General features: G+C 32.1%; 2 protein-coding genes across 2 annotated transcripts in view; one reads left to right on the forward strand and one right to left on the reverse strand.

Moving 5' to 3' along the window:
- LOC129742383 (protein spire-like) overlaps nt 1-11,799 on the reverse strand; it is a 431,262-nt gene extending 419,463 nt beyond the window's left edge. Inside the window, exon 1 of the mRNA XM_055734284.1 lies at nt 11,769-11,799. The gene's annotated coding sequence lies outside the window, so the exon portion shown is untranslated. The remainder of the gene's footprint in view (nt 1-11,768) is intronic.
- Nucleotides 10,150-27,348, forward strand: part of LOC129741779 (protein spire-like) — a 432,182-nt gene continuing 414,983 nt past the window's right edge. Inside the window, exon 1 of the mRNA XM_055733564.1 lies at nt 10,150-10,267. Within this exon, the coding sequence (XP_055589539.1) occupies nt 10,150-10,267 (118 nt within the window). The remainder of the gene's footprint in view (nt 10,268-27,348) is intronic.

The raw sequence follows: 27,348 nt of genomic DNA on the forward strand, positions 1-27,348 counted from the left end.
AGTTGAACAACTATCGGTAGCCCGAACAAACTTACTTAGTGTCATAATTGATTCAATCCTGGCAACGAAGTCGGTTCGTAGTCGGAAATGTGATCTCATTAAGTTGTCAGGCTCCCGATCGATCCACTGCTTCGATAAACGACGAACCACCGATCCAGAGCCAGTGCTGTGCTTGATCTAATTCACAACAATCATGAGATCGGCAAATGTGATTGAAACTGAGCGACTCAGATGGAGAAAAAACTTGGAAAAAAAACACGACCGCCAACTTCCACCTGAGCTTTCAATCACCGCGAAACGGAAACGGGCAAAAGAGTTCACCGGAGAAAGGAAAGACATTGTCTTATACTTATTTTACAAGAGGAGCAACGGGGCGGCCAAGAGGCGGTGAAAATTTTACAATTGACAGCAACGGCGGAAGGGAAATACCTACAAATCCATCCCAGGCCAGCAGACATCAATCCGTTCAGTCAGCGCGATGATGATGGTGCGGATTCGATCAATCGATCGATTGCTTCCTCTCGGTCGTATTTCGTCTCCCTGCTCTCTCACTCGACTTGCACCAGCTGCGATTAGCTGTCATTCATTATTGTTCGTGACTACACCGACCGGGAAGCAAGCAAGCAAGCAAGCAAGAAAGCACCAGAAAAAAAGAACCTATTGAAAGATGCGAGAGATGAATGGAAGCGAAACAATTCGCACGTTTCTGGTTCAAGGCAGCTTTGGCAGGTTTTAGCTGCACGTTTTTTAAGATTTCTCACCCTGGAAGTTTGTGAATATTTCAAATTAAATGAGGTTTTATAAAATATTTATTTTTTTATTGACAAATGGTTTTACTTGAAAAATTTATATGCGCCTGGAGGTTTTTACCTAACTTATATAATATTTACAATGACTGGAAAATAAATAATCTTTCAATAAAATTTCTAAAACAAAATAAGATTTTATGCTTAATTTTGAATCCTATAAATTTACCATAAAACAGCAATTGCCTGTCAAATATTTGAAAATAAAAAAAATTTAAAATATAAGGAACGAAAAAAAAAACAGAAGTATTCTCTTGGTAAAACTTTCAAGTGATAAGAAATAAGAAAATGTCAAAATAATCATAAAAAAGTTTGAATAAAAAAATAATAAAGTCATCAGTTCGTTTTTAATATGTTGCTATAAAATGTATGACCTGTTTTTTTTTTAAGTTTCCCACTCGCATTTTAAGATCTAAATGTTTCACTTTTTTCAATAAACTTTTTATAAACAGCACACACAAATCTTTTTTTAATAAATTGCTTAATACCTGCAACCGATTTTCAATATTTTTTGTCTTCTATTTTAACAAAACTTCTAAAAACACGTTTTTTTCCAAACTTCCTCTGGTTGATCAACTGATTCGAAGATGGTTCATTGACATAATCATGGACCGGGGTGAAAACTAAGAGATTCTACGTAGAGTGTCCATTTCCCGATCATTTTTATCTTCCTGGGAATCAGGAAATCTGACGATCATTTTACCGAGAAACTCGAGATCCCGGAAAGCATTGAATAGAAGATTGAAGTACTCTGCTGCATACGAAACCTTATTCAGACGATATTTGAAAATTTTCAAGTAGTAGCATTGTAAAAAATTTCAAACTATTTTAATGCCTCTAAAATAAGGTTACCAAATTTTTTTCAGCACCTGGCATAAACCGGCCGAGCTTGAATTCAAAATTGTCGACCAAAATCTGAGCAATATCCGGGCAAACTTGGTCAAAACTTAGGAATTACTCATAAAAAATCAAGATAATAAACTTGAGATATATTTCTTTCATAAAAAATTATCATCAGATTTCAACCTTGCATGATTATTTTTATGAAATTTGTTAAAAAAAATCGTTTTGGACGCATAAATAAAAAATTTTTGCAACACAATTTGCTTTTTTTTTATTTGATTTGAGAATGAGAACAAGAATCAACCCTGGCAAAATCCGGGCTTTTTCAATGAAATAAATCCGGGAAACTGGACCAGACAGGTCTTTTCCCAAATTTTATATTAAATATCCGTAAGGGCAAACCCGGATAAAACCGGGCAATCTGCCAACCTTACTATAAAATTCAATGAACAGTTAAAAAACCCAAAAAAAAATGCCGCAGCTCGTGGCGTAGAGGATAGCCTTCAAGTTTTGTAAGCCAGCGGACATGAGATCGATTCCCGGCCACGGCATACATAGTACGCTTTCTGTGGGTTGCTGGTTTTAGCATTTGTAAAATGCTAGCTTTCATATCCTCGAATGTTGTACGCTTAGAGTTAAGAAAAAAGAAACTCTCCGAGGAAACATCAAGTATCCTTAAGATCCTGTATGTGTTTGTGTTCGTTTTTTTATGTAAAATATCTAAAGCAAATTTTTACTAACACGCTTCATGACTAAATTGGCATAAATGTTATTATTTACAAAAAATGACGAAAACTAAATCGACGCCATTGACAATATTGACAAAATTGACAATTTGACGATATTGACAGAATTGACAACATAATAAAAATGACTAAACAACTAAATTGACATTTAGAAAAAACTGGCAGTATTTACCACATTAAAAAATTACAAAATTACAAAATTTCAAAAGTTAAAAAAAAAACAAAAATTACCAAAATAACAATCATGACAAAAATTTCAAAAATAACAAAAACAATGAAATTTACAAAAATTACAAAAATGTCATAGATGACCAAAGTTACAATAGAATTAAAAAGCAACAAAATTAACAACACTGTTGAAAATAATTGACATAATTTGCAAAAGATACTATAAGGACAAAACAGGACAAAATTAACTAAACTGGCCAGATTGACAAAAATGAAAAAAAAAATAGAAAGAAAAGACAAAACTGATAATAATGAAGAAAAAATTACAAAAATGGTAAAAAGGCAAAAAATTACAAAATTGTCGAAATAACAAAATTGAAAAATTTTAAAAAAACCTTGACCAATTTGAAAAAATTAACAAATTGGCAATATTGAAAAATGGGACCAAATTTACAGAACTGGAAAAATTGATATTTTCGACAAAATTGACAAAATAAAAAAAAAAATACAAAACTGAAATTGACAAAATTGAAAAAATTGACCTAATTAACAAAACTGAAAAATGGACAAATTAAAAAAAATTTGCTTCTTTTCAATTTTGTAAAATTGGTGTTTTTATTCAATTTGGTCAATTTTTAATTTTTTTCAATGTTGTGAATTTGATTTTTTTTTTTCAATCTTATTAATTTAGTCAGGTTAATCATTTATTCTACTTTAATAGTCGTATTCAAATTTCCTAAATTTGCGAGTTTTAAAATTAATGTCAGTTTTGTCGAATTTTGTCATTTTTGTCATATTTATCGTTTTTTGCCTTTCTCGACATTTCGATCATTAAAATATGACATTTTAACCTTTTTTTTTGAATTCTGTTCAATGTTAGTCAATTTTATAAGATTTGCCCATTTTGTCTTTTTTTTTATTTATTTTTTTTTGTCATTTTTGTCATCTTTGCAATTTTGATAAGTTTATTCATTGAAATTGACAAATTGAAAAAATTGGCGAAATTGACAAAGAAAAAAACTGACATGAATGATCACCATGAATATTGACAATATAAAAATTGCCCAAATTGACATCGTATATTTCTCTTCGTTGGCATCGTATATTTCTCTTGCGATAGTAAGATCATGTAAATGTTCTACAATTTATCAGACGATGGAATTGCTGAACCGTTTTGGTGGTTAATTTCTATTAGTGCAAGTGAGAAGCACACATGATATCACCCAATAATATTTTCTATACCCTCGCTTTCTTCACTTTAAATGTTAACCAGAGAAAACGTTGTGAAATTTGAATCACATGGTTAGGCATCCTTTTTTTAATTGCATTTTTTAATTCTGTTGTGGTATGAGCCTACTTGGTTGAATGATTCAACTGAATCAAAGCAATCGAAAGATTCCTTTTAATTCAACCACGGTAATACTGGTATATGAACTTTTCATTTACCGTGGTTGAATGAAAAGGAATCTTTCGATTGCTTTGATTCAGCATTTTTTAATGTTATATTTTCAGATTACCATATGCTGTGGCTCCAAAAAATTTAGATTATTCTTTTTTTCAAAAACATGAAAAGTATCGGGATCTTACAGGATATTTCAGGATTCCAGGATTCATTCAAAAACCGCTAATTAGTTGCAATTTCTTTTTCAAATTTACAAATCGTTTTATTAAGGCATATTACATATTTTTTTTTTTTTTTTTTTAGATAAAATTTATTAGGCATATTACTTAACAAAAGTTTTTATGTGCCGGGGAGCTTGTTTAATTTCATCTTAACACTACTAGAGAGGGGTGGTTGGAAGGGATTAGGATTGGGAGAAGGGGTCGGAGGTGTTGGATTCGTTTTGCCGTACTGTTTGACGACAGAAGAAGACGATTTGTTGGTCTCATTGATGGTATTATCGCTATCGGCTAACACTTCATGTGCACGGCGAGGGCATGGAGATCGTTTGCGAGGTGGGCTTTCAACTGTAAGCACTTTCGGTCCAGATTCGGATGTTTGGTGTACGCGTTTCATTTGCTGCTGCTCGGTTGAATTCTGCTGGGTGAGATTTGTGTCCTTTTGTATTGTTCCACATCGTGTTATAGCTGCATAGCTGGGCGAGTTCGAGTTGGTGCAAACTGTACGGCGGGCTTCTGCTATAGAAATATTTTTCTCTACGCTCATCCTCAGAACGGTTTCTTCTTCAATCCATTTTTTACATCTTTTATCGGTGGGTGAGTGCTCCGTTGATTGGCATGTTTGGCAAAATTTTGAACCGGAACATCCAGTCGAATCATGTTTCGTACTACAGCAAATACTGCATGATTTTTCAAACGTACAATATTTTTTTGTGTGATTGTAACGGTAACAATTTTTGCAGAGCAATGGTTGTGGGATATAAACTCGAGTGCGCACTCGAAGCAATCCAAACTGCACAAATTCTGGTATTATTGTCGAGTTAATCGTCAGCACCAAAGTTGGTGTACTGACAATTTTACCTTCTGATGTTTTTTTTGTAATGCGGCGAACGTGCGTTATTTTTTGAGTAGATAACTCGGAAAGCAGTTCTTCTTCGGTCATTCCATTTACTTCGTCACATCGAACAACCAATTTCCTGGTATTTAAATGAGGATGTCTACCTATTTCAATAGGAGTACCATCTTCCAGTTTATTAAGTAGCACTAAATGCCTTCCTTGATCTTTAAAACATACCATTTCTTGTTCCGGTCAAAAAAAGCTCCTTCGATTTTTCCCACTTGTTTTTCAATGGATCGTCCAATCAGGAACGGGTTGTTTGGTAAATTGTGTCCATCCAAAGCACGTAAAAACAGGTAATATAACTTCCCATGTAGATTTGTTGGGTCAAGCCACTCCGGAAGAGTACGGTCCGGTCGATCACCGGGCGACGGGCTCATGATTAAACGCACTACCGAGCATTAGAACGCATTCGAAAATTATTTTTTTAGCCTTTATTAAGCGAGAGCAGGGATCAGAAAATCTGGTCTCGCTGAAGGCTGAGAAAGAACTGCATATTACATATAAACTTATAAACTATATGCGTAACTAATATAATATTTACAATGACTAGAAAATAAATAAGCTTTCAATAGAATTTCTAAAACAAAATACAATTTTAGGGCTTGTGAGACAGTTCGAGCCCACGAGTAAACATCGAACACAGTTGTACCGGATAAGTTTTTCAATAACTGTCTGCAAACTGCAACGTTGATATAAAGTCGCGAATGCCATAAAGATGGTAAAACGACTATAATCGAAACCAAAAAAAAATACAATTTTATGCTTATTTTGAATCCTATAAATTTACCATAGAACAGCAATTGTCCGCCAAATATTTTCAAATAAAAAAAAAACATATAAAATATAAGGAACGAAAAAAAACAGAAGTATCCTCTTGGTTAAAGTTTCAAGTGGTTAGAAATGAGACAATGTCAAAATAATCATTCAAAAGTTCGAATATAATAATAAAGTTTCAAAGAATTGATTCAATTTTTTTTAGGTTGCTATAAAATGTATGACCTGTTTTTTTTTCAAAATTTCCTATTAGCTTTTTTTGATTAAAATGTTTCACTTTTTTTCAACACACTTTTTAAAAACAGTACACAAAAATCTATTTTCAATAAATTGCATAATATCTGCAACCAATTTTCTTCTATTTCTGTTTTAACAAAACTTCTAAAAAATTTAAATCATCCTGGGAATCGGGAAATCTGACGATCCTTTTATCGAGCAACTTGAGATCTCGGGGAATATTCAACAGAAGATTTTAGCACTCTGCTGCATACGAAACCTTATCTATATATATTTTTTTAATGTTTCAAGTAGTAGTATTGCCAAACATTTCAAACTTTTTTATTGCCTTGAGCAATTACTAAACCCAAAAAAAATTCCAAAAAATGTGACTTTCATTCACATTATTTGAATAGTTGAAAACATTGCATAAAAAAATTCTTTCTCTAGCCTAGCTTAGCTAACCTTCGTTTACTGCTCATATTCACCTTAAATCATTGAACTCGAAATGCTGTGTAGAAATATTTATACACCAAAATTCAAAAAAGACTTCACATAACATATTTTATAATTAATTTTTATTTAAGATTTTCACTCATTTAGTGCAAAAAAAATCTTATCTGGAATAAATTTCTTAGCTACCGATAAACAAAGTTATTTCCACCGATTTTGTTTGCAACTCCTTTTAAAATGCAGTAGACGATTAAGTTAAACAAAAACGGTTTAATATCATGCAAATACAAAGAATTAATCAGTTTAGGTACTGTGAATTCATCAACAAAAAGCCTGGTATCTTCAAATAAAAATTGTCCATTACGTGAAAACAGTGTAAGATAAAAAAGTGAAAAGTTCTAATAAATTTAACCCAGATAAAATTCTAAAATCTTCATTATTATTATTGTTTGATTAAGTTAACGTGAACCTATTCATGAATTGCATATTTATCAAACTCCTCACAAAAAAAATGATAGTTTAAGTGGTAGCTACAAACCTGGTAATTCTATAAGGCGATTGTATTGTATTCTATAAGGCGATTGAAATGGGAGATGTTTTGAAGATTGGGACTTTCGGCTTTCCTTTGAGCCCAAATTTTAAATAATCCATCGGGGGTCTAGAACATTTTTTTGAAGATTTTTTATCCTTTTTAATAGTTTTTTCAAAGACAAAACCATACTATCCGATGTTAAAACGCTTGTCTTACCTTTAACGTTAGCTCAACTCCATATGCCAATAATATGATTTAATAAGAAATTTCTCTGACTACAACTTTGTAGAAAACATCAAAGTGATATAAATTAAGAGAAAAGTCACAAATGTGAAGAGAATGAGAGAATGTCACAAATAGAGTGATTATAATTTAATTTATAAAAATCTAATGAAACTTCTCATTTCTTACATTTTTTACTTTCCCCTGAAATGTTTTTTCTTACTTTTAAGAACACAAAATGTAACACTGTGTCATTAGCAGAATTTAAAGCAGTTGCTTGAAATGCCTTAAATAATGTTTCTACATTTATTGCCATATAAATGTTACATTGCTAAAAGTGTGAGATGAGTAACAACATTTTGAAGTAAAGCAGGGGTCATTTTTTAAATGGGCGGAACAAATTTGAAATCTCTCTTTTGTCACTTGAAACATCCTGGTGGTGAGGAGATGAAGGTGGAAAGTAATAAAAAATTAACAAAAGTTTTCAATAAATTTTGAAAAAAATGGACAAAAGCTGGCATGCAACAAACTTCTATGCAATCTACATTGCACAGTATCTAAAAATCCAAATAATTTAGATCCAAAATTTGAAAAAAAAATCGTGAACAACATGCGATTTCTTCTACAGTTTGGCTTTCGATCCTTCAACTGTTTTTCTCTCTATTTGTATCACTTTGATGCCTTTTAGTCAGAGAAATTCCCTATTAAATCATGTTATTAACATATGGAGTTGGACTAACGCTAAAGGTAAGACAAGCGTATTAACAGTAAGTAGTATGATTTTGTCTTTGAAAAAACCATTAAAAAGGCTAGGAAATTTTTAAACAAAAATAAAAATAAATTGTTCTAGGTTCCCCGATGGATTATTTAAATTTTTGGCTCAAATGAAAGGGGAAAGTCCCGGCCTTTGAATGGTGCAAAAATTAGCGAAGCTAATTCTCGATAAATAAAATTGTTCCATCTGAGACACCTCAAATCTTCTTCCAAAATCTGGTTATTACTGTAATTGCTGTTTGATTCTGTATCTCCTTATTTATATTTTTCATTGTATAATTAATCGAAACAATTTGTTACTCATTTAAGGGGAAGCATTCCAGATTTTTTGGATTTTTCCGGACATGCCCAGGCTAGCAATGTAAAGTGAATAAGAAATGCAAACCACGGTCTAGATTTATTCACATTATAAAAAACACAGTTTTCCACGCTAGTTTTATCAAAATTGGTTTTTTTTTCGGGGGTTTGAAAAATGATCTGAACATTTCTGACGTGTTTCGATAAAAAAAAAAAGTGAAAGTATGAGGTATTTTATTAAGAGGTTTAAGTCGAAAAATAAGATTTTGACAGATTTTGATCAAAATATTGTTGATCTGCTCAGCCTGCAAAATGCGGGAAAGCTTCTGCAATGCTTGTAAATTTGAGAGATACTATTCGAGTTATTTTTTACGGCCCCCTTAGCTACCATATTTTAAGTAGAGTTTTATTTCAATTTTCTAGTTTTGATTTCTGTTCCTTGATTTCTAGAACTTTTGATGTATAAATTTTTTGTCCTCGGGGGGCTCGTTGCAATTGCCTCTCATTGGCTCCCCCTAATACGACCTTGAGAACTTACATTTCAGTCCTGATTAAATTCAAATTTACTTATTTTAGAACTTGCTAATAGTTCCTCCATATCTATCTACCTTCCGATACCGGGAAATACAGCATGTAGCAAGAAACTGTGCTTAACCTACATGGAAAGCCATTTGTAGTAATTTTTCAAATAATCTACTGGAAAAAAACTATCTGAATACATGATATTCTCTGTACAATGGTTTCGAATTCTCACTCGGAATTAAGATCCAAAAATTTGAATTTCAATTCTTACAGAAATAAATGTATAGAATTCAAAATTTGAAATCAAAATTAATTATATCAATTCTGTATAAAATTGTGTGGATGAATATTTTTCCTTATTTAAAAAAAAATGGGAATAAAAAATCAAACAAATAAATAGGTATAGCATGAAATTAACAAAAAAATTTAAGCCAGATATTTATGCAAAACACTACCGGAGTTAAATTTAATTTTTTAAATTTCAATTCGTGTTTTGAATTTTGAATGTTATATACAGATTTTTTTTTTTAAATTTAAATTTAAATGATGCAGATGCAGGTTGCAGAGGATTAATTAAAAAAAATCTGTTTCAACTTGTTATTTGCTGAGCTGCTTATAATACTAATAGTGTTCTAAAAATTCGAGTAATAAACAAGAATAGTTTGTTTTAGTTTTACAAGAAATTTACAAAAATTTTCTACAAAAACAAAATCAGAATAACTTTTACTTTCAACAAAAAGAGATACGAATCGCTTTATGCTTTGAAAATGCTTGCTTCTTTACTGCACGAATTATGCCAAAAGCTTCATACACTGACAGACTTTTCCACAAATAGTATGCTTTCAGTTGATCCAAATTGAAATTGGTACATATTTGATTTGCTCAAACTTGATTTCCTCTGAATTTGGCACGAAATTTTTTCCTATATTATGAGGCCCTTAAATCCAATGTGATCTAGCTTGGATGAAATCCAATAGCCAATTGGATTCTTGAAAGCAACTTTTTCATAGATAAACATTGCCAATAATGAAACTTTATAACTAAGTAGAACGTATTGGCCTCGATTGAACTTTGATAAACATTTGTGGCGAACTTGACAGTGGAACGTATCAACGAATGTTTTCCCTTGAGGCCTCAAACATTACTACGTAGCAACATGAAAGTTGCTCCAGGAATTCGTTTCGGTTGAACTGAAGACCATCATTAATGACCGACCACTCTCTCAACGATTCAATTCCGCAGGTTTACCTTCTAATGACGGTAAGTTGCTCTTGAATGAACAACAACGAGGAAAAGGCATATAGTTATCCGCAAGTCATTCCGATGTCGTTGCCGTCGTCGGAGGATGCGGTTCCCAAAATTGAAGGGCACCGCGCTAGCTCTAAATACATCTGTATGTTTCCGCCCAAGAAGTTGTTTCTTTCAGTTTTTTTTTGTTCGATTGATGGGAATGGGACCCGAATGACTTGATTCGAGGGATTTTTCGATTGAGTTCATTGGCGAAAAGAAGGAACTAATAAAACTGAATTTTGTTCTAGATGGTAATTTGGTCTATTCTTGATCATTTATAAGCATGACTTTTTATGTGTCTTAACGTCCAAAAGAACTTCATTAGACAATACCCCAATAATCATTATAATTAAAACTTGCTGGTCGAATAAGAGCGCCCAATCAAATCGATGGCCCCAATTTGATTGATGCCGTTGGTTGGAACAAATGTGCTGATTGGAATCTCACACGAGCGTTAGTCGAACATCTCTAGATGCTGGAGAAAATGACCAAAATCGAGACAAACGCAAAAAGAAATAAATTCACACCTTGCAGCGCGGGAAATCGAGCTTGCGAAAGTTAGTTCGAATCAATCGAGAAGTCAAAGAAACCCCGAAAAATAACACTTCGAAAAGTGGGTTCGAAATTGGCAAAGCTGACGACGACGATATATTCGAGGCTTGATGCGTACAGCCCAGCGCCTCAAGTTTCATGTGACAACACCGCCGATCAAATCTCACGCATCGACTGGAGGCGCGCTGATGAGAAACGGTACAGCTTGATCGCGCTAATTATAAGCTTTGTCTTTGGAATTGGATCAATGAAAATAGCAATCAATCGGCGATTTATTAAGCCGGCTAGTTGGTGAACGAAATCGATTTTAGTTGATGAATGTGAGCTTTAAACCAATTTAATTTCGGCAGTTTCATGAATTCATTATGAAAAAATGAGAAAAATTTGTTATATTCAAATTCGAGTCCCTCAAAATCAACTTTGAAAACATTTTCACTCATACAAAATTTTCGAAACCACTTTAAGACTTTGAGATTTAGCACACCGAAAATTAAACCTTTCAACTCCCCCACGAAGCCATCATAAATTAAAGTCCAAGATCCGGAGCCAGACAGCGAGTGTAACCATCGAAATGAGCCCCGGGAGTGATTAAAGTCGCGAAATTTATCTGCCGCTTTTAATCAGACCCACTTGGGGAGATGACTTAAGGGCAAAAAAAAATCCACCGGGAACAGGAGCACTAAAATGAGGTGAGAAGAAAAGGGGCAAGTCACTTCTCAAAAGGCAATCGCGTTCTTTCATCTTGATTGGGAGACGTAGGTACTTTAAAATATGAGTCACTTCAGCTTCAGCGCGAAAAAATTATCATCATTTCCAAGCAGGAATGGAAAACGAGCGAACCCTAATAAATAATCGAGGTTACGCCACCTCACCAACAACAACAACAGCTGACATTTAGCTTAAGTCCGTTGCGATTTATGGAACAATTTGTTCTTACGGCTGGACCAGCCAAAATCTCTCAACGGACAAATTTCGAAACATAAGGCATAAATGTTTTAGAAGGGATTTTGAAACAATTTGGAACATAACTGTTCCATTAGCCGAGTACTTACCTTTTTTTGGGAGGAAGGTACGCAGATGCCTTTGTCTGGAAAACGAGAAAGAAAATCAATTAGTACTGGTTTCGTTGTTAAAAAAATTATTCTCCGATTTTCGAATCTATAAATTTCCTCAGACAGATATCAAATCTAATGAAAGCTGATTTCCTAGGAAAACCCCATTTATAAACTCTTGAAAGTAAACAGTTCTAAAATGCGATAATGCGCGTCCCCCTTACTGCCGAGGGAACTCAGATGAAACGATAGCGCCGCAGAATTCGTGTTTGATGTGGGTTAAGTGCAATGAAGAACGTTCATTCGTAGCTCAACCCACCTGTTACGGAAGGGAGCGATCCATTCAATTGTCTTGTCTTGCTAAATTCTTGTGAACGTTCCGTCCTTTCTAACACATTCTGCAATTAAGATACTGCTATTTTTAACTCTTGTTACAGTATAGGATAAACTATTTGAGACACAGATTCCTTAACGAAACTTATCACATGGAAAAACTTTTGATAGCACATTTCGACAAAAATGAAATAAAAAAGCTTACAATGTAAAATTGTAAAATTGTAAGCGTTGAGTCTGAACTACTTAAAGCATTGAAGTTGATTATAACGGGTTTGAGTCCGATCTTTCTTCTAGGATTATATAATTTCTCGTACATATTTAGGAATATTGAAAAATTTTGAAGTCCTCGGAAAATTTGACAATTTTGGAAAATCCTAATGATATTTATGTACTTTAAACCTCTGTTGTACTTATGGTTCAAAAATTAAATTAAACATTAAAGGGAATCAAAAAAACAACTTAAACTAAACAGTTAAGCGAAACCACAATTATTAACGATCATTTAACATTAAAAAAATACATTACTCAGTGTTTTTTCACAGCTGAACTTTTGATTGATAATAGGGGATAAAATAAGATCCGGAGCCTTGAAATATTCTTTGAGCTTTTTAAGTAAGATTTTCTTATTCAATGTTGTATGAGCTACAGTAAGTTAACGTCAATTTTTATAATACATTTTCAGTACAGAGAAGCCAGAAAATGTGTTGCGAAAAATAGAACTATTGAAACATTTACTAGATGATCTGGATTGAAGGATGATTTATTCACTTGAAAATAATATGAAAAATATGTGGTGTTTTGAAAAGGTTGCTATTTTTATAAATTCAAAAAAATCCCATTAGCTAGAAAAAATTTAATTAAGAATTTGAAGGTTATTTTTCCATGTAAAAGAAATATTATTGGTTTAATTTTTTTTCTAAAATATCCGAATTATTGAGATTTGCAGCATTTACTGATTCTTCTCTTTTATTGATTTTTTTTCGAAGTGAAAAAAATTGCACTCTTAATTTGTTTAAGTAAACTTTTGCAATTTTTTCAATTTCTTTAAAATTACAATTATTACTTTTTACCAAATTTTGTATTAAGGAGTGTATTCGAAAAAAAAATGCAACACTTTGTTTTGTGGATAACTTTTGAATGCATAAATGGAAATTGATGAAATTACGTTGGTAATGTTATGTTCACATGTGCAAATTTCTGTGATGTTTTTTCAAGTGGTTTTTGAGATAGCGTCCAATGAAGAAATTTTTCGACTTTTATTTTTGGACAACACGTGCGCCATTATAACACATACTATGACCCACACTTACACACACTTAGTTTTTACGTAGTGGCACGATTTCAGATCCAACTAAATCATAGTATAAGACTTTTGAGACCTGTTGAAGTGCTTTGCATGGAAAACAGTCGCATCTGGAGGCACTTTTCTTTGTATATTTATCAATTCATCGTGACAATCGTTATGAAACACTGAGTGATTTGCAGTTTCTTCCTAGTTTACGGTTAGCCTCTTCAAGTACTACATATCCATTTTTTCGAATATTTCTCCTTGTTTATCTCCGGGAAAATACAGGCGAGACTTATGGACGAACAGTTTTTGGCTAGAAACCTGCCAGGCGACCGCTAAAGAGTTCGTTTTGCTGTCCATTACGAATTTATTTGAAATATCTCCTCACTAGCAGTCCAAATATTTTGTGCACGATGTGACCACCGTATTTTGTTAATTTTACAGGTTGGCAGCCTTTCTACCTTGTAGAAATAAAGTCAGGCATATTTTTAGTGAACTAGACATCTTCACATTTATTCAAATTTTAGCTCATTACTGAATCCTCTAGGACTTCCTGAACGATTGTTCACTTTTGTCTAGATTTTGATCTAATAGTTGATTTCCAGCTGTTTTCGGGTCTCCCACTAGGAATTTCCTGGATTTTTCTCTATCCTGCTCAAAAAATTTTGTCAATGTACTTCAGCATTGGCCGATATCTCAAAAATCACGTGACAGATTGTCCCCAAACTTTATACATGTACAAATTGCATTTCCAGGTAGCTTGACTGAAAAATTTTATAAATTTCCTTCTATGCATTCAAAAGTTATTCACAAAACAAAGTGTTGCATTTTTTTCGGATACACTCCTTATTTTATGCAGTTTGTAATTGATACTTCTGTGCATTTAACGACCTGGCCATGGTTCGTAATTTCGACTGGAAAACATTAATTTTTAAAATCACGGGTCACTGGTTCTTATCATGCGATTTTGTTCTGCTTTGTGGCAAATTAGTGGTGAAGAATAAATGCACACATATAAATTTTTTTTGGCACACTTCCACCCCTAATTTCCCCTGCAGATTGAATATTTTAACGCCATGTTAATAAACGAGTAAAAATTCATCTAAAAACTGTGTAGAATTTTCTTTTGTAGATGATTGAATCCGTGTATGACAATTGACGAAGTTTTCAGAGAAACAACCTAGTAATGTAATGTTTATATATGCAAAATTTTTTGGCAATCTGTAGAGTGGTTTTCGAGATGATATATATTAAAAGTTCAATCATCCAAATTTCGATCATTGAACTTCACACGGACGCCTTAAAATCAGTGTTAAAACAGTTGAGAACTAATTATTTTCGGCTTTTTACGTTCTGCGATTTTAATCCAACAACTTTCCAGACGTTTCGTCCATTTTTTGTGGTCTTTCTCAACAGACCACAACAGACAGATAAATCACTTGAGAAAAACCACAAAAATGGTCGAAACGTTGATTATTTCAAACAATTTTTTTTTTATTCAAAACGTAGACCGTAAAAAGCCGGAAATAATAAATTCAAAACATATTTCTAGACAAAAACATAAATCTAAGTGAAAAACAGTATTTGGAGAGAGATGTTATCAAACTTGAGTATTTAAACAAGTGTTTTCCAACATATACACAAAGATTCAAGAAAATCGAGGGTTCTGGGAGGACTGTTTGAGAGCTGTCGCGTGTTTTTATGCTTAAGTAAAAAATGAAGATTTGTGCGTGATATTGAAAGTTTTATTTATTTATTTTTTTGCCAATCGATGATAGATGTTTTAGTGCGGTAGTGTTGTGTGAAATAAGTTTAAAAAAGTGAAAAGCAATTCGAAAATTTCGCGATGAAAATTGTGTTTTTTGGTCTGTTGATGACGTGCAAGCGAAAAGAGTAACGCAGGGGGGTGATGTTTAGAAGTTCCAGCTAAATTGACAAACAGAGTGCGCTGTCGTCACTTCCTACAAAAACTTCGTACCCCGTTCCTTAAACCGTTCATCACCACTCCGATGAGTACTATTTGTGAGAATGTCTATGGAAATAAGACCCCATACGAGCTAAGTATACGTTTTATATAAATTGTTTCCTAAATGCTTGTTAACTTCTATTGCAGGAATGAGACCAAAAATGTTGACATTTCCTCAGCGTGACTCAGTAGGTTTTATTCAATTTTTGAAGCTTGCATGCAACATCGCAAAAAAAATTAAGGATCGTTTCCAATTTACTGAAACGATAAAATCTTATCGACGTTCCGAAAGCTCTAGAAGGTTTCGTTAAGTAGAAACAGAACAACCGAAGTTGCCAAAATCACTGACAAAACTGTGTCATACATTTTAATGCAAATTTTCAACATTTTTGTTTGTTTCAAAAGCTCGCGAATTAAGTGTACTTCTATTAGATATATGTATGTATTTTTTTTCTAGATCTTTTTAGCTCGCAGCAACAGATTCGTGAGCTTTGTTATATTTAAAATATTTTATTTTTATTTGTTAATGTTGCCATTTAATACAACGGTATTGAAATTATTGCATTTCGAATACAATCTTGCGGTATAGTTTAACTTTTAAACAAATTTAAATAAATATTGCTCAACTGATGCTTACTATAGTAATTTTCTTGGATTGAAATAGATAGGTATGGTACAAACAGATACACAGTGTACATTTCTTGGCCATTATGATTGACTATATATTTAAACATCTGACTTACAACAATTTCAATCTTTAATTATTTTTTTTTCTCTGATTGCGGTTAAAATTAGAGCATTTCTCCGCATTTTTTTTTTTGCTCTCTGTGTACATTCACGTCGTTCCTACAAACAATTTTAGCAGCTTAGCACACTAAAAGTTGTATTTACATTCGATTCTAAAATTACTTGCGATTAATGTTCTTGTGAATCTTTCGGATTTGTTTTACGACATGACTTGAAATCTTTTATTGAAGCTTTAAGCTGGAGTTGCAATTTCTGATGTTTTTTTTTGTTTGACTTATATTTCGCTGCGATGGACGCTACTTAGTTAGATTTACTGACAAAACTTGTAAACCCGTTTTGTATGTTTTGATGAGTACATAGATAAATGTTGGAACTTAATTAAAATATATCAATTTTGTTTAATTTTTTGTTGGAATATTTTGTTTGAATGTTTTGAATATCTATGAGCTCTAGGCCCCGAATACATGTAGGAGAATAGGTTTTTATACTATCAGATGAATTAGTAGTTGAATTTATTCAGTTCATTTGCGAAGGATTTGTTTTGAGTTTTGAAGGAGAACTTGGTTTTTTCCCACAACTAGATTAATTTTCAAACATCCGCTGAGTAATTCTTAACCATTTTAAGGAAATATTCCATCTAACATGTTTTAAAAGTGTGTCTTAATAGCGGTATGCTGAGTTACGCTTGCTTTTGAATTTCAGCTACCTACTTTTAGTGGAAATGAAGAAGGTTTTAACAATTGCGTTGATGATTTTTTGTGGAAAATATTATGATTATATGTATGTTAAGGAGGATTTTTTAATAAAAATAATTAAGAACAATCTGAGAGAAGGTTCTTAAAGGATTTATGTCAGCAGAAAAGTCACTTCTAAAAGTTTTGGCACAACTGTATGTTTAGAATTTTTTGAGCATATATTGCAGTAAGAGAAAAATAAGGATATAGTTTTTCAGAACATTGCAACTCAGGCTTTCCTTTCAGTAAAACATCGGTTAAAGGTCTTGAGATTTTTCTATAGCATGATATTTTCGATTTTTTCTTTTCAAAGCTAAAAATTTGATAACGACCACGTAACCCAGCAAATTTGAGGAATTTTTGGTAATAACCGCACTTAGGTTTTTTTTTGTAAAACTGTAGGAATAAACAAACACAGGTTCAAATAAAAAGATCCATGCACTTGTCAATAGTGTTTCCAGATCTTATCCTTTTACCCACACCCCCAAACGATTTTTTTTGCTAGGATGCAGAGGTGACCTCGGTCCTAGAGCACAATTTTATAACTTTCATCCCTTTCTCTATTTTTCCTTACTATCTATTGACTACTAGGACGTGGCCGGCGCCGTCATTGACGTTCAAAGAGAGAGCATCAGTTCTGTACATTGAGAATGAGTTTCTAATCCCAAGAACCATTCTTTTGACCCTTGTACAAAATTGGTGGCCTCGGTCAATTACGGAGTAGCAACCATTGGCGATGTGGAATTCGTTCTACTGAGCCACGCCTGATATCATGGAATTCGAAATTATTCAATACAAAGTCAAAAAAGAAATAAAAGTTTAAATATAAGTTTTGGACTGAAGTTCAATAATATCCATGTGATGCATTTTTCGTATAATTTCTAAAACATATGAACATAGTTTCGAGTTCAATGATTAATGGTGGATGTGAGTAGTCAATCAAGCTAAGCAAAGCTAAGCTTTATGAACAAGTAAGTCCATTGATGCAAGATGCGCTTTAATGATTCATTTTTATGTATTTTTTTTTTTTTTATTATATTATTTTTTTTTTAAATAATACCTTATTTTTGCATTTCATTCAAATGTCTACCAGTATTTCAAATTATATATTTCAGGCTAGCAAACAACTAAACACTGTACTTTCACCAAATTTTTTTATTACATTCATAGGTACTAGAATCTCACCTACAAATCGAAGATAAAAATCTACCCCATTGAAATTTGGTAGATTTCTATCGTCATCTTGATGAATCATGTGTTATTTAATCAGACCATCTTAATTTCAGATTCACAAATCTTTGTGCTGTCGGAATAACATTTTCTCAAATTAATATGCAATTTCATTCTCTTTCTAGTATAAGGTTGCCAGAATGTTTACAGTACGTAGTCGGACCGGACAAATCTCGGTAATTTTATAAAAAAAAACCTTGCAAAATCCGGGCATTTGTTTTTAAAACTGACGACCATATCCGGGCAAATTTGGTCAAAACCCAAAAATTTCTCCATAAAAAAAAGAAAAAAAATTGAAAAATAATTTTTTCATCACAAATTTTCGACGGATTTCAAATCGTAATTTAAACAACCTTTTTTTGATTATTTTTGTAAAACTTACTCAACAAAATTTCGTTTTGAACGCATAAGTAGAAAATGTTACGACACAATTTGTTTTTTTTTTTTTTTTGTTCAGTTTACCAAATAAAGAGAATAAATCCGGGAAAAATCAAGGATTTTTACAATGAAATCCAGGTACTCGCACTGGACCGAACTGTTCGCTAATTTTTTAATCAAAAATCCGGGCAAACCCGTATAAAACCGGGCAATCTGGCAACCTTATTCTAGTGTATTATGATGATTTTAATAATAACTTATAGACACATGTATTAATATAACAATACCAAATTATTATTCAATCAAATCCACATTTCAATATTCCATGTCATAATCAACTTATAATTTGCAGCAAGTGTCGAGACTATTCATATTCAGTAGTTAATTGAAAAATATTACCATTTATCACATCAAACTTGTTGTAGTGAATCAATATCAACATTAATATGGAAATATTGATTAATTTCTGAGTAGGAAAGTAAACTTTTTTTTTTCTGCTTCAAGTTTCAATCTTGCAATTCGTGGAAAAATTATCGATCTGATCCAGGGTCCTACAAATATTAACCATTTTTCATCTTTATTTTATGTTAACTAATGATTGTACATGAAAATTTTAACATTACGTTTGTCGCCATTTTTTCGTGATGGTTAAGTGAAATTAAAAAAAAGTCACAGATTAACAAATAATACAAAAATAAAAACAGTACTCGCTAATTCATTGGATACTTTTAAATTTAAATGTTGTCTCGCAACCTTATTAATCGGAAAAACCCTTCGGGCCCAAAGATATCGAATTATCGAGCGATTATGTATATCAAAATGGTTGTTAACAGTTTCGTAAGATTTTATCATTATATCAAAAATAATAATAACATACAAAAACGGACCGGGTTTCACATCATAAATAGTTTTGAGATTTAAAATCAATATCAGAACAACGATATATATATATATATTTTTTTGTTTCAATCTTACTGGCTAAATAATCTTCAGATTTTTTTTTTTTTTATTGCAAGCAAGAAACAAAAAAATCAATCATCATGTACATATATCCTTTGCTTTTGTTGCTTTTCCAATTATTCATACTTTAAATTCATATTCACATTAAATTTCAGGTTCTTTTGATATGTTTTCATCATATTTTATTAAATTTTTAATCTTTTTTTTTTTTATAGAGACTTCATGTTATATTATATTGTATTATATGAAATGAATTTGCGGCTTTATTGGTGAGGGTTAAAGAGTTGAAATGAAAGACGGATAGAAGATCAGAAGAAAATTCTAAGGTGGTGAAAAGAGCGAAGAGCATTTGAAATAGCTTCTATTTCAAATGCTCTTCGCTCTTTTCACCACCTTAGAATTTTCTTCTGATCTTCTATCCGTCTTTCATTTCAACTCTTTAACCCTCACCGATAAAGCCGCAAATTCATTTCATAAAACAAATTCACGGTGATTTCTCCTCTTAAATAATATTGTATTATATTTGTCCTTTTATATTATATTACTAGCAGACCCGGTAAACTTCGTCTTACCCTGTTAAATTTGGCGTCCATTTACCATTTTTTCTTCGCTGATTAACTTGAATTGTCCCGCTTAATTCTATCGAAATAAAACCAAACAATTTTAATTCAGTTCTACGGGTCTTTTCTTAAATAATCAAAAAAATAACCTTCAATAAATCTTACATGCAACTTTCATGAATACTTTTTTATTATCTTTCCTTTCATTCAGATTTTTTTGTATATCAACGAATGGTCAGGTTTCAGGTTGTTGTCGCAAAATGGTTTTATTTTTTCAGTTCGATGTTATCGTCCAACTTGCAAGCCTATTGCAAAAAAAAACACTTTTTGTAACTTTTTCCATAAATAATTGTATGTTGATAATACGTATGTATGTTTCATTTATTGTATACCATTTAGTTGATTTATTCCGCTTTGTTCGAAATAACATTAAGGTTTGAATCGAAATCAAAAGTTTCTCATTTATTGTAATTTATTGCATATGGAACTTTATGAAAATAAAAATTTGAATATTGGGACAACTTTCGGAATATTTGGGAGCTAAAAGCGCTGGGTTAGGATTAATATTCCTAACGCAGCGCTTTTAGCTTCCAATTAGTTTTGGGACAGTTTTTTGTTCACCATCCTAGATATGACACATTTCAACTTTAAGTGTTCCCAAACAGCATTTGCCATGTATACTGCAATCTTCTTTTTTTATATTGATTAATTTAAAAAAAGAGCAAATTACATTCCTATGAACTTTAACCCAAATCAAGGAAACGATTGGTATTAAAAATAGAAAAAAAAAACATGTTTTTAATTGAAGATCGAAATGATGTTCTGATTTCAAAATCTCCTGAACATTGTTGGTGGGGATCTGCGATTTGATTTAAGACTATGTAATATTTTCAAGATTCAATAACATTTAATTGAAAAGCAGATTTAAAATAAAACTAAATAGTTCGAAAAGAAATAATCTGTTCAGGCTATGATGGTTTCATGAGTTCATATCATTTTCTGGAAAATTTCATGGTGAAATAACTCAAAACTTCAAAAAATAAGTGTTTTTTTTTGTAAATCGAAACTCTCAATAAAGGAACACCGGGTATGATAACAGGGAACCTGTAAACAGTTTTTCGGTAAATAATTTTAGAAAAAGTTGAGTTTGTTTAGTCAGATTGTCTATTTGGGTCCAACCATTTATAAATGAAGAAATAATGTATACATTTTTTGTAAATTTTTAACGTATTCATTCGCTGTAGTGTACCTTTTAACTGAAAATTCTTCTTAGATTACTGGTAACTTACACATATGGTTGCAAAAAATCTTTGCATTCGGTCTTCAAATAAACATCAATCCTATTTAATCCTTCTTAAAGGACAGGCTCTTGTTCAGTACATATGTCTGTTCATTTTCAACGTATTTTGTTGTTGTTCTGTAAATTTAAAGGCGCTTGATTTATTTAATCACATTTGTACATGTTCGAAAAATGTTTCTTCGTATTGGATTATTCAATCGTACGTAAATCTTCCCTCTTTCTTTTTATTCAAACGTCCGCAAAGAGTCATACCATTTTTTCATATGCATCAGTATCAAATTCATGTTTTGTAGACAACCATTGCTGATTCAATTAACATGAAATAAAAACAGTTTTAATATTTAAAACCGTTTAGGTAAATGGTTTTGATTTGATCGGCAAAATTTCAATCTGGGTCACATCTAGACTTCATTTATTCATATGTGCTGTACAAATAAGCTAGGAATCAAGAAGAAAAAAAACACATCTAGGCTTCATATCGCCGCCACGTGCGTTGAAAGTATGCTTCGTTAAGAAATAGGCGCCCAAATATTCCTACTAATCAGTATGCTATGCCCTGTTGCTATCCTCTCACGACGTTTGTTCGCGACGCCTCGACCATAGAGACGAAAAACAAACCGCCCGCTCGGCGCCCAAAGTAAAGAAAATCTGGAAAAAAATGGATGTCATGACTTTTATTTGATTGAAAAAACTACAAATTCAATTTTTACGGACAACTGAGGTGACTTTTTGTCAATTTTATTCGATATAAACCGATTCGCATGGCTACAGAATATTCTAAAAATAATTTCATTCAAATCGTTTTGGTAATTTCGGAGGAGTAGTACTACAAACACCGTTACAAGAGAATTTTATATAATAGATATCACATTATATTTTATTTTATACTATATACTTTATTAAATATGAAAAACAATATACATGTGACATTTTTATATTATATCATATTTCATTAAATGAAACTATATTAAATTGTATATTTTACATTACAACATATAGGGCAGGGGCATCAGGGTATCCTCGTTTTACAAAAAGATCGGGTTACCGTGTATGCTAGTACCGTATTGAATACTAGACGTTCCTCAATTTATGTCAAGGGAATTTGGCATGGTTGAGAAAAAAGAAAGTATTTGATTACTTTTTGTAAAATAAGGACGCACTCTTTTTTCGGAAGCCTTGGCGGCGGGATTATAGTTTGCATGCTATCTTGGTTAGTCAACAACATGGTTATAGCTTCTCGAGACTTTTCCCCCTTTTAACCTTGGATACCGTAAGTGCCTCTGCTTACGATTCCATTCCCTTAGAAGTCTCATTGAGTGGTTATGATTGTGTTGCGTGGTAGCTAAGATGGACGTGTGGGTTATTTTTTTGCCACAACCGCGGCGCTGCCGTAAACCCAAGGTGGATTCAATACATACATACATACATATACACAAAGATTCAAGAAAATTGTAAGTACCACTGAAAATACGAATGGAAGGTTAATAAAAAAAAACCCAGGTATTCTGAATGCTAGTTAAAATAATAAAAAAAAATTAATTAATTCATTAATTACATTTTTTTTGGATAAATAAATAAATAAATAAATAAATTCAATCAAATCTAACCTCGTTTGAATTCAAGTGTTTGACTGTATGAAATAAGTAAGTCAAATAAATTTTCATCTTGTTTCTGTTTTTTTAAACAAAATTTTCAAATAAAGATCTGTATTTAACATGAAAATCTTAACAAATGATTCAATTTGAGACTATAAAAATTGTAAAAAAAAGCAATGCATTGTTATGTGCTTTGTTATCGGAATTATAAGATAACTGAATCTGAAATTTAAGTTCATTGGACTCTGGTTCTTAACTGTTGGCTTTATTTTCAAAATTGGTGAATAATCCCAAATATAAAATGTGATCTTTTTAATGATGCAAATCGTGATTCTGCATTTTATATGTTTTCAGAACTCAAACTTGTTTTTCAAAATGATGAAATTTTATACCTCTTTTCAAATTTCCAATCCATTATTCTGAAATTCTAGGAAATTTGATTTTTGAATCTTAATCTAAATTTCATAATTAAATTGGGGTTTTGGCATTTTTACCTGCTTTCCTAAACTACTTTCGAAAAGTATTCTTTTTATTTAGATTGAGCACTTACTAGGAGTTCCAGAATTTTTTTCTATAACTTCAATATGTTAAGGCTTTCCTGCTTGAAAGAACAAGTTTTTATTATGGTTTGAAACCCCTCCCTCTCACAGGTAAAGGAGGAGGGAGCCTTTTAATACAAAGACAACTGTTTGCATAACTCGAGAACTGGTAAAGCAAATGGTACCTTATTTGGCGTGGAAAGGTATTTGAGTACGAAAAATGTTTCGATCATTATTTGAGACTGCTCTTTTCTTCCAGTATGGGAATAGGAAGTTAACAATGTTTATATGGTAGTTCATGAGCCCTTCCTACTTTGGTAAAAAGAAGAGGGTAGAAAATCTACGCCAGTAAATCATACATTTTGGCAAGATTCAAAAACTCATAAAGCTACAAGAACGGAGTAAAAATTTTGTATCTTGAAAAACAAATTTTGAGATGAAGTTTCAGTAAATAATATGGAATCAACTTTGTATTGTAATTTCAAACAACATGCAACCCTCATTTTAAAGTTGTTCTGATTTATTTTAATTTTACTAAAAAAATGCCTACAAAATCCAAATTTGAATTATTTCTACAAATTTCATATAGTTTTGGTAGGTGTAGAAAAGCTCACCGGGTCAGCTAGTAGAATATATCCCCCCCAGAAAATTGCTCCGAACCCCCCTCGAATATTAAATCCATTGAATACAACTAAACAACCTGTTCGACGTTATTGAAAGAAAGTTTACCCTAACATCTGTCATTAAGTGTATGTCATTGTCATCGTCAATATTGTTTAAAAGCTACATCATGCAAGAAAAAATATAAGATATTTATTTCACTCTTTAATTTTAAGTCTTTAAATCAAGGATACATTAAACATTTTAAGATTGTTTAAATCAGATATTCAGTAAACACTAAACAGTAGGGTGGCAATGGATATATGGGAAAAATTTCATGAAGGTATGTTGAAAACCGGCCATATACATTTTATAGATTTACCCAAAAAAACTGACCTGTGCTAAATTTCAGCTCACTCGGACTTGGTTTAGGGGTGCCTCAAAGTGCTCAAAGTTTCGGTTTTTGACCCTTCGAAATTACTCTAAGGGAGATCAAATGAAATCGGAAAATCGTTATTTTATTTTTAAATGCCAAGTAACTTTAAAATGTCTGAAACGTCAAGATCTTGTGATATATCAAAAAAAAAATTTAGTTTTCCAAAAAATGACTTTCTGGAGAAACCAGCCGTTTCTCGAGAAACCTACAGAAAATCGATTTTTGACAAAACAAAAAATTTCTTAGAGGCAGCATCAGATCTCGACGTTTCATTGATAACTGCTAATCTAACAAACCAACATTAAATACCTACAAAAACTGATTCAGTAAGTATTGAGTATTTAATATTTAAAATTTTAATTCATTTAACATCTTTGTTGAAGAATGAACATTGTTTAGACGGATTCATTTGATGCAATTCAGAAGTTCTCCAATTTTAAAGAATCGGGACCAATAAACAAAGAAAGTGCGCTTAATTACATGTTATGATTAAGAGTCTCCATATTAGTCGAAATCAGTTAATACATTTTTTTGCACCTGAGAAAAATAAATTTTGTTGCTTGAATGTTGATATCAAAATTCAATCAAACACTATTGAACTCCTAAGATCAATAATGTATTTTAGTAGATAGGTTTTGGATTAAGAAAAAAGGTGGGTAATCGTGGGCCACCAAATCCAAATCTACTAGATAACGTGCAAAGTTTATAATTTGACCCAAAACTGAAATTTACTAATTTTTTTAGTTATTTTTATGCAATTTCAGATAAGAAAATAAAGAAGAGAATTGTGTATGATCGAATAATTCTTAAAACCTGGCTCGCATTTTTGGTGGTCAATTTAAGAATCAAATGCCCGGATTTTGCCATGTTTCTACAAGGAATATTAAAGGAAGATAGTGTAAAGACAGCCCTGCTCAAGTATTAGTACAGATTGTGACGTCACAATCACGAAAAATCTGTTAACTTACTAGGAAACTTACATTTTTCGTTGATAATTCGAAGAAACTTCTGGAATTTTTCCTCTTTGAAAACATGTTATGCTAGATAGATTCTTGCTCTTCAAGATCGGTACCGAAAAAATTGAATTTTCGAGTATTTTTTCTATAAAACAGACCATTGAATTTCGAAAAATGGTGGATTTTGCCGACTCAAATTTGCTAAACTTAAAAATTAGTTCAAAGTCTTCCATGAAAATGTTCAAGTCAGTGCAGTTTAAGCTCCTTGTGACAATAAAGTAATCAAAACACAAAATATTATACAAACCACAATCGTTTATTGGCATTTTTGTAAACCGAGTTCTTCATTTTTGAACATATTGGCTTCAAGATGACATTGAATACAATTATAATATGAGAAAAAAACGTAATGCAATCTTCAAAAGACCAAAAAACTTCATAACATAATGAAATAGACACAACACAATCAAAATGAAATTAGAATGAATTTTTGTTCTTAAACGTGTTTTTCTTGGAAATTTATGCCATCCTCATATGAATTTTCGATACTCTCGTTTTTGTGACGTTACAAAATAAATCAAATATGGCTCTCGGCACTACCTTAGTTAAATATTCCAATATTTTTCTTTAATGAAACTGCCCGGATACGTGCTTAAAAAAATTCCAGCAACCTTAGTGCAGACCAGTAGTAAGAACAACAGTTTAGTCAAGTATAGAGTGTTTCTATTAAATTTGAAATTTCAGGTTTGATATATTTACATATTCAAAAGTTTTAAAGCTAAGAAAGAACAGTGATGTATAAAAAAAATTAAAACTCTGAAAGTAACATTAACAGCTATCCAATAAAATTCTCAAAAACTGCACCCAATACTGTAACCTGTCAGGTGCCACATCGTCGCTCAATGAAAGCAAAAAAAAAAGAACACAAGGCACATTAAAACTTCAAATCAAGCCCTCAATTGCGCTGCACACCTTCACTCACTTAGTCAGCAATTCAGCTATCGATATACTGGCAGCAATAAAAGCACGAGGCGCCGCATTCCGTCACTTTTAAGGTGCGTCCCAAAGTAATCGCGGGCACCGCATTCTCAGAATTTTCTCGTCGTGTCGTGCACTTTATTCTGCTGGGAAGGAGTAAGATTAAGGAAAAGACTTGTTGAATTCAATTTATCGAGATTCGTGACTCCATTGAACTCTTTTCTTCCTGAATATTGTACCCTGAAATGCGAATCACGTGATCCTGAAGCTTTTGGTAACATTTGTGAGCAGAGTTGAAATTTGCAAACGCTCAATAAAAGTTACCTCACAATTGGGCTGGTTCTTATCTAATAATATCCAGAAATGACTAGCAATTCTGAAAAAAGGAACCGACTTTGCAAAGTTGATTGTAAACTTTACTGCGAGAAAAGTAGTAAAAGCTTCATGGCACCTCTATTAGCTATTCCTGTCCTTATATTGCCGGATCAAATTGATCATGGATTGAATCATATTGTGATAACATTAATAATTTCCTAAGGAGGTTGTAATGACTAAGTTAAAATGAATGTCAAAATTTTACAAAAGGACTTAGTTTTTATCAAAAATAGTGTTGAATGTGATAAAGTCAAATATATTTAAGAAATTTGAAAGTTCTATTATATGCCGAGGGAACAAATCTCCTTCTAGAAATCGCAAGTTCTATATATGTAAAACGCAAGCTGAAAACCGGTAGCATGCAATTAAAAACATGATGATTATATTTATCAATTACCGAAGGTGCGATAACCGGTCATTGCAAGTAGTAATTAGTTTGTTATTTTCTTGCTGTCTGTCTGTTTTGCTCCACCTCGTTATTAATAACCTTTCGATAGGGTGATAAATCTCAATGACAACTAGGAAGAACTATGGCCTGGTTGGCCGTAAGTTCTTGTCAACAAGCTGTTACTAGAAAATGTTGAATACAACTCCAGTAGAAG

Source organism: Uranotaenia lowii, chromosome 2 (genome assembly GCF_029784155.1).
Source record: "Uranotaenia lowii strain MFRU-FL chromosome 2, ASM2978415v1, whole genome shotgun sequence".
Taxonomy (NCBI): Eukaryota; Metazoa; Arthropoda; class Insecta; order Diptera; family Culicidae; genus Uranotaenia; species Uranotaenia lowii.